The 12,754-nt window shown below is 51.8% G+C and overlaps 1 protein-coding gene across 2 annotated transcripts in view; it reads left to right on the top strand.

Annotated features, from left to right (window-relative positions):
- Positions 1–12,754, top strand: part of VWA5B1 (von Willebrand factor A domain containing 5B1) — a 59,915-nt gene that overhangs the window by 22,265 nt on the left and 24,896 nt on the right. For both annotated transcript variants that reach the window (XM_019461612.2, XM_053898893.1), the window contains 4 exons: positions 3,093–3,238; positions 3,996–4,127; positions 4,754–4,878; positions 8,530–8,706. In XM_019461612.2, the coding sequence (XP_019317157.2) occupies positions 3,093–3,238; positions 3,996–4,127; positions 4,754–4,878; positions 8,530–8,706 (580 nt within the window). The remainder of the gene's footprint in view (positions 1–3,092; positions 3,239–3,995; positions 4,128–4,753; positions 4,879–8,529; positions 8,707–12,754) is intronic.

The raw sequence follows: 12,754 nt of genomic DNA, 5'->3' as shown, positions 1-12,754 counted from the left end.
TTTTTTTTTAAATAATCTCCCTGAAATGCCCCGTGCTGCTACTGGCCGGAAGCTCAGGTATTTGGACAGCTTGGGATTCGAATTTCCAGGCTTTATTTTTTAATGCACTCGAGGCATTTTCTGAGCACCCTAGTACTGGTGTTAGGGATACAGAGGGCGCCCAACCAACATGGCTCCTTCCCTTTTGGGACTTAGGGGGAGAGATCATTATCCAACTAATAACGTAACGGATGCGTAGGTAATTGCTTATGTATTGCATGCATAATTAATGATGTGAAAAGTGCAATGACAGGGCTGACAGTATGAAAGAGGAACCCGCCCTGGAAGGCCAGGGGCCAGGCCAGGCTTCTCCAAGTTCCGGAGACCAATATTTCAGCTGGGAGCTGAGTGATGAGAAGGAGGTGGGCACCGACAGGAGAGTTCCTGTAGGTGAGAACAGCAGGGGCAAAGGCCCTGAGGTAGCAAGGACAGACCCCAGAGAATTGAAGCTCGGTGACACGAAATGAGGCTATAGACACTTAGGACACCCTGTAGCCCTGGCTGACTTTGGATTTCTTCCAAAAGCAACAAAAAGCCAGTAATAGGGGTTTTAGGAAGGTGGGACTGGGAAAACCACAAGCCCAGGACAAGAGGGTTTCTCTGTGTTCTGCCGTGCCCCCCCCCAACAGGAAAAGAAGGTGGGTCACAGCCTGAGGCACCTGCTGCTGAAATTGGGGCTCCTCCCTTCCCCCTCACCCCGTGGGGACTGAGGCGGGTGAGCATTTCCCATGCAGGGAGAGAGGAGGCCACGGTCAAGCAGCCAAGCAGCCTGCAGCATTCAGATGTCTTTGGAGGTCTCACATTTTATCATTCACATGTGAATTTTTAAAATCTATGCCATAGTGTCTTTGTGCCACTCTGGCATAAAAATAACACTTACAATTAATGACCGGTTGAACTGCTTAACTCCCCCCCGCCAAGTCTTGTCTCAAACCTTTGGGCCAAGTTGAAATCCGTGAAGATGTACCATATACATCCAGGACTTTCATACACACCCTGGTAGGACTCCGGGACAGCCGGGAACACGTGCCCATCGGGACACAGACAGCAGTGTCAGCAAATGTCTAGATGCCACCGACCTCAGGCTGAGCCGGGGGGAGGGTTACGGCAGCTTCCCGTGTGGAGTGAGCCTCGAGTGCAATTTTCAGTCACTACATGAACAGTAATTAAACACCTACTGTGTGCCAGGCACCGTTCTGCGTGCGGGGAATATACAGCAGTAAACCAGACAGACAAGGTCGCTGTCCTCATGGGGCTGGCATTCTGACAGCAGAAGGGGGGTGGGGGGACAGACAGTTAATAAAGAAATAAGCCCATAACATGTAATATGTTAGGCAAGTTCTATGAAGCTAAATGCTGTAGAGGCTAGGGAGGATAGACTGAGTGCTATTTTAGCTAGAAAGGACAGCTTAGGCAACATTTGAAGCGTGATCTGAAGAAAGGGAGGGTGGAGATACGCTGGAGGAAGAACATTCTGTGCAGAGGGCAGCGGGAGGGGTAAGTGCAAAGGCCCTGAGGCAGCAGCGGGCATGATGTGTTGGAGGAGCGGCCGGAAGGCTAAAACATCTAGCAGAGTGCGAGACAGGTCAGAGGGATGATGGGGAGTCAGACTGTATAAGGTCTTGAAGCCTAAGTGAGGACACCTGTTGTCACAGCACAGAAACTTGAGGCACCAGCCAGTCTCAGACCAGGAACACCAGCTTGTGTGCTGTCTTTGTACGTGCTGACATTGGCCCCAAGTCTTCTGTGTTTGAGACACGGGGCCTACCGGAGCTGGGGACACTCAAGACCTCGGTGGATGGAAGAACAAGGGGCCCAGGAGGCCCTGAGAAGCTTATCCCTGCCCGTTCCAGCAGGCAGAGTAAAACACGCTCTCAGGAGCAGCCTGCATCAAATCCCCAGGAACCTCGGAGCTGTGCACACAGAGTGACATGAGAAAAAATAAGAATAACAGATAATAATACCAAGGGTTAGTGAGGGTGCCGAGAGGAGGAGACTCCTGTCCATTGCTGGCAGAAATGGAAACTTTGCAGCCTGGAAAGCAATCTGGTAAAACACAGCGGCTGTCCTTTGACCCATGAACCCCAGAGACATTGTTTCCTAAGTCCACAAAAGGGATGCAGACCTGCCGTGTCATCTGTTAACCCAGGGAGGCAGGGAGAAGAAGTACAATATAACAGATGCCCCCAGGTGACACGCGTCCCAGCAAAGACTGGTTTGCACAGCACACCTGGACGGAGCTTAAAAAAACAGCAGTGAGCAAAACAAGGGAAGTGATGGGCCACACACACACACACACACACCACAGGGTGCTTTACAAGGAGACCTGCAGATTAAGCACGTAGAACAAAGACCTTAGAGGGTGTGACCCTGAGGGGTGGGGGATACAGTAGGGTCAAAGACAGGTGGGGGATGACCCAGAAAGAGAGCCTGGGAACTTGAGCCTTCAGCAGGTGACTCACTGAGCAACTCACTGTCATTATTATCCGCATTTAATGGATGGAAAACCCAGACTTGGAGAAGCGGCTTGGGCAAGGCGCCCCCGGCTCACAAGGAAGAGCAGGGATCCGAGACATGGTGTGACGTTGTGTGAATGTCCTCAGAGTGGAGCCAGACTCACCCGGCGAGGACACGCTCTCTGCCAAGTGCTAGTTGTGGGAGCTTAGGTTAGCCGCTACATCTTGCTGAGCCTCTGTTTTCCCATATGGGAAATGGGGGCCCTGGGGGCCCTGATGCCTCTTCTGCGGGAGGTGGTGAGAACGACAGGTGCCAATGCTTTGGGGCACCAGGCCTGGCGCCTGGTCCATCCACCGTGAGTCGTTGGGCCTCATGTCGGAGTCCAGGCTCTCCCTGGGGTCAGGTCCCGTGGCCGAGTAAGGGTGTGGGGTGGGAGGAGGCTCCTCAGCCCCCTTTCGGGCTGGGCTGCAGGGAATGCCTAGGCCACTTGGGACTCACTGTCTTCTTCCGTCTTCCTGCCGCTTCCTTCCTTCCTTCCTTCCTTCCTTCCTTCCTTCCTTCCTTCCACCTCCTCCTCCTCTCGGCCACCTCCCCAGCAAAGACAAGCATTGCTTCGGCACCCGGGCCCTGGACTCCTGGAACAAGCTGTGCCTGGCAACTCTCCTGGACACCGATGTGTCCAACCCCATGGAATACGAGTTCAACTTCCAGCTGGAGATTCGCGGGCCGTGCCTGCTCGCAGGTGAGAGAGGGCCACCCAGACCTGGATCGGGGCCGGAAAGACCTGAGGCCTGGAGGCGGGGAGGGCTTCCAGCTGAAAGCTGCCAGGGATAGAGAGGAGGGCGAGGGCAGGGAAGCTGACCCGCCCAGAAGCACATGGAGCTTCGTGGACCCCCACTTCCTGCTCCCCAACGTGTGGCCCAAAGATGAGCCTCTCCCAACGACAGGCTTCAAGGCTGCCCCCATGCCCACCTCAATGGCTCCCTTGCATAGTCAAATCGGCTGGGGGGTTTTCAGATCCCACCACCCAGATCCCACCCAGAGCTGCTGATGACAGTGGTCTGGGCTGTGTCCTGAACACCGGAATATTTAAGAGCTCCCAGACGATTCTAACATGCAACCAGAGTTGGGGACTATTGTTCTGATGGCTCCCCTCCCCAGCCCACTCAAGGTTTTTCTTGTCAATGAGTGTTCTCCCAGAGCAGCGTGATGGCATTTACAGAGCGCCCAGCCATCGAGCCTTGAGCTCTTGCTTTCTTTATGTGCACTACGAGGAAGCCACCCTTCGACCCCAGTGGATCCTGAGGTCAGGGCAGGAAGGGCCACAGACATCACCAGTCTAAGCCCCCATTTTGCAGATGGGGGAATTGAGGAGGCCTGTCCATGGTTGCACAGCAGGTCAGGAGCCCCTCATCTCTGACACGGGTCTTCCTGTCCCCAACGGAGCCCCTATTTCTCCTGAGACTCCTGAGCTTATTCCATGTTTCTGTGCCACTCAGGGGTGGAGAGTCCCACCCACGAGATCCGAGCTGATGCTGCCCCATCTGCACGCTCGGCCAAGAGCATCATTATCACCTTGGCCAACAGGCACACCTTCGACCGGCCGGTGGAGATCCTCATCCACCCCAGTGGTACTACGCGCCAGGCGGGGCCCCTGGGAGGCCTGTGGGAGGGAGGAGGCGCTGATCCTGTGGGGCAGAGATACGCCGCCAGCCCGGGAGAGGGCGGGGGGGGGGGGCAGGCAGCAGAGAGGAAACCAGCAATAGTGGCTCCTGGAAACCTGACTCTAGTTGGCGGAATTGAGTGCCTCCTGCCGGATTCTAGCTCCAGAGGCCCTGGGGGTCTCATCCACCCAATGGGGAACTTGGCCCCCAGGCCAGCTGAGCAGGTAACCTTTGAAATCCCAAGCTCAGGGAGACCCTCGCAGCTCTGAACCCTCAGAGAACAATTCTTTTGTCTCTTGAAGGCTTCATAAAATGTCAGGATCTGAAAAGATCAGAGCCCAGTCTCACCCCCATTTGACAGATGGGTAAACTGAGGCCCAGAGAAGGATGTGAGTTCTCCATGGCCACTAGGCTCCCCTGCCTGACAGAGGAGTCTTCCTGAGACCCCATGCCACTCCAGGCAGCCAGGGGTTCCCTCCCCCTCCCCACATTGGGAGTCCTCCCCACTCCATGAAGATCTTCCTCCTAAACCAAGGCCCCCGGCCTTGCCCTCCCACTTGGACAAGTGCCAAGAGTTGATCTCATCTCTGCAGAGCCCCACATGCCGCACGTCCTGACGGAGAAAGGGGACATGACCCTGGGAGAGTTTGAGCAGCACTTGAAGGGAAGAACGGATTTCATTAAAGGGATGAAGAAGGACAGCAGTGCAGAGAGACAGGTGAGTGTGGCTGAAGCCGAGTCAGCGGCGGCAGAACTGGGGTGACATCGGGGGCTCGGTCATCGAGGGACCCATGAGGATGCTGAGCAGGGGAAGAGGGTGGCTTGCCCGGGTCCCTCCCTCAGCATGCTGCTGGCACATCCTGATCACTGTTTCTGTCTGTGGCTGGGGCGCTGCTGGGACATGGATGTCCAGACGCAGCCATCACTCTGTCTCCCCGTCACCCGTCAGGCACCCTGTCCTCCTGCCTTCTGCCAGCCCACCTTCTCCTAATGCCACCGAGGTGCCTCAGCCAGGCGACGTTCTAGGCTGGTGGCAGAAACAACCTTGGTCTTCTCCAGGTCGCTTCATCCCAAGGAGCCCCCAGGTGCCCTCTCAGTCCCACCTTTACCCCTGGGCCTCCATTTTCCCATCTGCTGAATGGGTCTCCTGCTCTTCCTTCCTCTGAGATCCTTGCAACTATTACCTAAAGAATAAAGGCAGAGCAGAGAAAGCCGGAAGGAGACCCTTTCTTGCCCGCCCCCTCCCCCCATGAAGTGTCAGTGTGAGAAGGCCTCAGCAAGGGGGGGGGAGGGGGCGCAGCTGGGGAAGGCTGGTAGGAGGCTGAGCCGGCATCCTCTCCTGCTCATGGCTCTGCACACCAAGCCAGGCCCTGAATGCCAAGGCAGGTGTAAGGACGATGGCACGCTTCTTTTTCTGGTATCCCCATTTTAGACAAGAACGCTGAGGTTTAGCACCCAAGAAGAACCACTCAGCTGAGAGGAAGGGAAGACCCTTGGCTTTGGTGACATGAGGTTAAGGACTCAGAGTCAACCCTGTGGGGGCGGCTTGGCTGGGTCTAAGAGCCCCTCCCTGACTGACAGAGGACCATGGCAGAGGGGGAGGGCATGAATATGTAGACCCTTCCCTGCTCGTGCCAACCCCTTCAGCAGACATCCCCCTGGCAGGGCCTGCTTGGTAGGGGGCAGGAGGGATGGCGAAAGGAAAGGGTCAGTAGCTCACTGCCCCTGTCGTCGCATGTTAGGGACCCCACTGGGAACATCTGCCTTCCCAGAGGGGCTCCCTCACCCAGATGAGTCAGTTCGGAGAAAAGGCTGGGGCCAGGTTCTCAGAGTGGGGGTGTCCCCGAGCTCTGAGGACTGTAGCATGTGGGCAACAGTGGGGGGAGTGGGTCTCCCAGGCCCGGGGCTCTTCTGCCTGCCAAGATTAAATCAATTAGCCCCGGGAGGGTGGAAGCAAATGAGAATTTGCCACCTTGGGTTGGTTATGCAAGTACCCTGTATTCTCGTGAGCTCCAGGGATGACAGGGGATCACCCAGAGCCACTAAGAAGAGATGAGTTTATTGCAATTGGATAAAGGCAGCGGGAGGAGACATTGGTGAATCCTGAGCCGGGGTCCCCACGCCACCTCGCTGAGAGGCAAAACTCAGGTTCCCAGAAGGGGCTCTTGTCACTGGCAGATGAGGCTGTTGCTGACTTGGGCTCTGTCTTCCGGAAAGCCAGGCTGGGCAGTGGCCTTTGGCAAAGGAGCTCCACGTGGGAGGGAGAGCGTGATCCCTCACGGAGGAGGGAGGCTTGCATCCAGAAGGTGAACATCAATCATGAAGAGTGGGTATGACAAGCCGTCAGAGGCTGTGATTTAGCAAAGAGGGGGGCAAATGACAGGGGAAGACGCCACGTACAAGAGACAGATGCAGAGAGAAGCAGAGACAAGTAGAGACAGCGACTGGAAGAAAGAAAAAAAAAGCAACTCAGAGATGCACACATAGGTGCCCACACAGATTCATTTCTCATTTATTTATTCAACAAACACTATGTCCCCCAGGAGATGTCAGGCTCTGTTCTAGGCACTGGGAGGACACTAAAAATGACATGTCCTTGTTCTCATGGAGCTTACATTCTAGCACAGACTAGAAGTAAACGAATGAGCAAGTTCAAGGGCAGAGAGGGCTGGGGACCAAGAAAGAAATACCGCAGAATGATGGGATATAATGCGTGATAAGCATGGGCGCTGCTTAGCCTGGTGTTTAGAGAAAGCCTGTCTGAGAATGAGGCCTGGTGAGTGGTGAACAATGGAAGACCGTGCACAGAACTGAAAGCAGAATAAAGGCGACGCGTCTGGGAAACAGGTGCCCGGCGTTGCCGAAATGTAGTGGGCAAAAATGGTGGGGACAGGTAGGCAGGGGTCAGGCACTAGGGGGCTTCATAACCATGTGCAAGGCATGGGGGAAGCTGTGTAAGCAGCAGAACGACAAGGATGATCACACTCCCTGCTCTATGTAGAGAACAGACCACAGGGAGGTAAGAGTGGTTGACAGAGGCATTAAAGGTCCAGACTAGAGACAGCACGGTCCCAAACTGGGCTGGGGGTGGGGGTAGAGACAGAGAGAAGAAGACAAGTTCAGAGCGCATCTCAGCGACAGAGCTGACAATGCTTTGCTGAACGACGAGCTGTGGGGGCGGGGGGAGGAGGATAAGAGAGGAACCAAGGACAAGCCCTAGGTCTTGGGTATGAACACACCTGGGTGGATGATGATGTCACCTACCGAGTTGGGGAAGGGGCTGAAGTGAAAACACTGAGAAACAGACACAAAGAGGCACGCGCACGCAGACACAGTCAGACGAAGAGGCAGACAGAGGAAATGGGGGTGAGGAGAGAGAGAGAGGTAGGGCGAGGATGGAGGAAATGAGATTCGGCACAGCGTGCGTGGTGAGTCTGGAAGCAGGGTTCAGCAGCAGCGTGCCAGGGCAAGTGAAGAGAACACACAGAAAGATAAAGAAGTGTGGTGCTGTCCCGCCTTTGATGTTTGAGTCCATCTTTGTACCGGGCTCTGAGGTAAGCCCTGGTAAGATGGAAAGAGACTCAGGTATGGCCTGCCTGCAAGTAGCGTACAAGCTAGGAGGAGGCAGCCAGGTAAGCAAAACATTGCAATGTGAGAAGCGCCTGGGTCCCCACAACAAACAGCAGCAGATACAGTGATGGTGGCTCCCGTGTAAAGACACTTGCTCTGCGCCAGGCGGCAGGCTTCATGGGCATTGCACTTAGTCCATATAACTCTGTGAGATCAGTACTCTTGTCTTCATTCCATGCATGAGGAAATTAAGCAATAGTCAGTTCACCCTGAAGATGCGGGCAGGCATTCTAAAGAGGTAAAATCTGAAGACGGAGTAGGAAGTTATCAGAGGGAGAGAAGCGGTAAACCCAGGGATACCAAGTTCACAGCCAAGATGAGCCGGAGGGAGTGGCTTAGACGCTGGGGGTGAAAGCCAGAGACACACTTCTCAGCTGAGGTCCTGCACGTGTCCATCCCGTAACCACCCTGAGAAGGGGATGCCATTTGCCCCATTTTATAAATGAAGAAACAGACCCAGAGGAGGGACGTGCCCAAGATCACACACAGCTGGACGGTGAGAGCTGGGATTTAAACCCCGGTCTTTCTGCCTCCAAAGTCTATGCTTGCTGTTTGTTGCCACTGTGAAAGTCTAGCAAACGGAAGAACCGGGTACGGTCGACCTGGAAGTGTCTCTCGTGCGGAGCATGAGTGGGATCTTGACAAAACCTGGTGAGTAATGGGGGACCAGCGTGAGCCCCCAGGAGCAGCTCTGGACGCCTTGAGTGCTCAAGTGAGAGAGTTTTCCTTTCTCCTCCAGACAGAAATCATCCGGAAACGTCTCCACAAGGACATCCTCCACCATTCGGTCATCATGCTCAACTTCTGTCCCGACCTCCAGTCAGTCCAGCCGAACCTGAGAAAGACCCATGGGGAGTTTATCTTCCTCATTGACCGGAGTGGCAGCATGAGTGGGACCAACATCCACCGTGTCAAGGTACCTATAAGAGGACCCACGCCCCGGGATTTAGGGCTTCAGGGTGAACCAGCTTCCTCAGCACTCTCTGTTCCAAGCAGCCCTCCTTCCACACCTGAACTACTTTCCTAAATTACTCCGGGACTAAAAGGAACAACTCAACTTTCTAAAATCCATTTGAACACAGACACCCAAACTCAACTTGTTCCCCAAATAAAACCCTGAAATGGATGAGCAGAGGTAGAACTGTTGCCCATTTACCAAGGGATAAAGTCATCATCAATAGCTTTCCTTGGCACTCTGCAAACCTTTGTTGAGTGCCTGCTTGGGCTGAGACATCTCACCAGGTACTGAGTGGAGAGAGGCACAGAGAAGAGAGGAGGGAACTCACATAGCATCAGGTTTATGTGCCAGATACAATACCAACCACTTAATGCACAGCGTGGTGTTGAATCCAGACAATAATCCCGTGAGGTTGGCCCTCTTGTCACCATTCTCCAAATGGGAAAGCCAATCCTGAAAATTTCAGTAACCTACCCAAAGTCACACAGCTAGTGTGGTCTAAGATCAAACTCATGTCTGTCTGTTCCTACCACCTGACATCAGAGATTCATTGCACATGGCCTCAGCCATTAAGGACTGTGTACAAACCACTAGAAAATATTTGGTTCATTCTTTCTTTTTTTTTCAAGTGCCTAATATGGGCAAAGTCCAGTGCTTGGCCACCTGGAAAGACAACAGATTGTAAATGTAGTTCCTGGCCTCAAGGGGTTCACAGTCGAGTGAGGGAGCAGCCCTGCTAACCAGTCATCGCTGGGAGCGTGGTCCCACTGCAGTGGGAAGTTCTGAAGGAGTACAGAAGAGTGATAAACTTTCCCCCCCACACACATATCCAGAAGCGTTTCCTCTCCTTCAGAAGATTATTCACCTCGATTATGGCATTATCTAACTCTCCTTTGTATTTTTCATTGTGGAGATGTATGTCTCCTCTGCTGGAGTTATGAACTCATTAAGGGAAAGGACCAGATCTTTCTCATCTATCTCTCCCCATGGAGCCTCGCTCTGTACTTACCCATAAAAAGCCCCCAGTTGCTGTTTATTGAACTGGGTAAAGGCTCACAGTTCGAGGAAATGAAGGATGCGGGAACAGGAAGAGAGACAGTTCTGCTGCTGTCACCTGAAACGTCATCCCTCCCCCTAGTTTGTCTCTGGAGCAAACTCTTGTTCCCAGGGCAACAGGATTGGCAAGGAGGGGAGGGGTTAGATGGGATCTGTGATGCCAGGTATCTCCTCAGGCTTTCCACGACTAGGTTTAATCTTGAAGTATGCCTGAGCAATCATGTATGAGACCCAAGCTCCTGTTTGAGGCCTCTAGACGCTGAGGTACAGGACTAGTTTTCACCTTCTCCCCACCTTTGTCTGCCATCAAAAGCAAGAATTAGAATGGGGAGCTGTCCATAGTTCTGCTGAAGTATGCTCCAGGACTGTGTGGCCATGTGTATTTCATTCCATAGCTGTATCAGTTTTTAAGACATCTCTTCAGTTATTCTTAAGTATCATGGGATCTTATGATAGCTCTTAGCATTTAAGTCATTTTTTCCTGCCATTTTCCAGGTAAAGAAACTAAGTCCCCAAGAAGCCAGGTGTTCTCCCCAGCACCACAGGGCTAATGAGGAAGTCAAAGCCTCCCATATCTTGGATCAGTGCTCATTTTCCTTAGGTTGCTGGTAGGGTATTAGAATACTCTTTTACTGAGAAAAGCTCTCTTCTCTATGTCATTTCTGCTGCATGGCTTAATAGAAAGAGCAATGCTTGGGTTTTGGGATCAGTTCTGCCACTGACCTGCTATGTGGCTTTGGACAAGTGGCTTCTCAACTCTGGGATTCATTTATCCTTTCTGCAAAATGAGCAAGAACGATTAATTCAGGGAGGGCAAACATATGTCACACGTCCCTTTGTTCCTCTCTCCTAAGGCCAGACAGACATCAATAATTGACCATGGCATTTTTTTCTCACGCTGAGCCTGGACTCATTCTCTACACCCTTGTCATCTCAGTGGTCCAGGCTGTTACTACCAGTTAAAGGGAGTCAGTTTATGAGTGGAAATCTATTTCCTGAACTAAAGACCTTTCCAAACTTTACCCTCTAGAATTTTCAGACAATGACTTCCTCTGACTCTCCTCTCAGTCCTTTCCCCCTTTGGAGTCTCCCCTGCTCTCTTTTCCAGTTCAGCTCACTGAGCTCAAGGTCATCTCTCCACAAATGGCTTTGCATTGGCACAATCCATTCTGCTACACATGCCCCTTTTAGAAAAAGGTACAGAAATCACTCAGGCACACGCTCCTTTCCCCACTGACAACGAGGCCATAGGGGGGTTGCTTGGGGCATTAATTGTGTGCCATTAGGTAGACATTTTAGGGAAAACTAGGCTCAGGAAGGTGGGAGAGAATAGAAATCCAAACAGCCACACCAAGGGGGAAAGTTCAGCCAATTTAATTTCCTGCAGCTGGTCTCATTCTTCAGCTGCCACTCGATGCCAAAAACATGGCTTTAAAAATTCTAATAGGTGTGAGCAGAGACAATCTGTATGGATCAGCAGAGTCTCCCGCTAGCGGGAATATACATTAGTGGCTAATGAAAAAAATAAGCAGATATTGACTTCTTTTGTAGAGAAACAAAATGTATTGACACAGGCAACAAAAAGAGACGGAGAGAACGGTGAAGGTTGATGTTAATGTTTGATGTTTGTGGAGGGGGATGGGAGAGGGGCTGCAGGTCTGTGGAGCCTGCAAGGCTGTATTGCTCTGGAAGTTGCCAAGACAATCTTGCAAGTGCTTCCTTCTGGATTCTGGAATATAACAGTTTGTCTCTCTGTGAAGTCAGCTGAGATCCCTGGGGTGCCATCAATAAACTCCTTGAGGGTGACAGAGAGCCCCTCATTTCTGAGCTCTGTGCCAAGGCAGAGCCAACATGAATAAGGATCTCAGAGCTATGTTTTAAAAGCTGTCTTAGGTTTTGCAATCCAGAGCAACTTCTTAACCCTCTGAGCCTCAGTTTTCTTTTTAATGTTTTTCTTTTTGAGAAAAAGAGGAAGAGAGAGTGGGGGGAGGGGCCAAGAGAGAGGGAGACACAGAATCCGAAGCAGGCTCCAGGCTCTGAACTGTCAGCACAGAGCCTGATGTGGGGCTCAAACTCACAAACTGTGAGATCATGACCTGAGCCAAAGTTGGACGCTTAAATGACTGAGCCACCCAGGTGCCCCTGAGCCTCAGTTTTCTTACCTGTAAAACAGAGGCATTGCTATTAATATGTTTCTCATTGGGGTGGTAATAATAACCATTTACTGAATGTTTACTAAGTGCCAGGCTGAGGCTTAGAGGAGGGACATAACTAACCCAAGGTCAAGTTAGTAATGGGGCAAAAGTGAGATTTAAACCAACATACATCTAACTTCAAAATGTATCTTCTTAACCACTGTGCTGTAATGCATGTTAAAGAGATTAAATGAGATAATTAATAGAAAGTGCTTAGCACAGGATTTGGCACATAGTAATTGCTTGATATTTACCACTGCACTGTTCTATCATCATCATCATTATCAACATCATCATCATCATCATCATCATCCCCCGCCCCCACCATCTCTCCACCTTTCTTCTTTGTCATTATTTATTTCAACAGACCTTCATCAAGGTCTCCTGGTGTTGTCTAGTTAAGCAGGTTAGGACTCTACTGTTCACAAACTTCAGAGGCAAGGTGACACATGTTTGAGTTTTTGACTCCACTATTGTCAGAATGCTCACCAATGACTTATCGCACCCCTCTGTGCCTCAATTTTCTCTTGTATAAAAGGGGAATAATGTTGTGCCTGCCTAAAGGGTTATTGCAAAGATTACATACAGTAATGTGTGTTAAGTATCTCCTGGCATTTAACAAATATGAGCTGAAGAGACTGTCCCTAAGAGACTTGTCCCTAGTTAACAGTGGGGAGGGGGCCCATCTGATGCAGAAGGCCCTGGATGAAAGCCAGAAGCCTGTTCCATCAACAGTGTGCCCTGGACCCAGCCAC

The sequence above is a fragment of the Panthera pardus genome, unplaced genomic scaffold (genome assembly GCF_024362965.1).
Source record: "Panthera pardus isolate Hobbes unplaced genomic scaffold, ASM2436296v1 HiC_scaffold_11, whole genome shotgun sequence".
Lineage (NCBI taxonomy): Eukaryota > Metazoa > Chordata > Mammalia > Carnivora > Felidae > Panthera > Panthera pardus.
The sequence above is the reverse complement of the archived record's forward strand: the minus strand, read 5'-3'. Positions and strand labels throughout refer to the sequence as shown.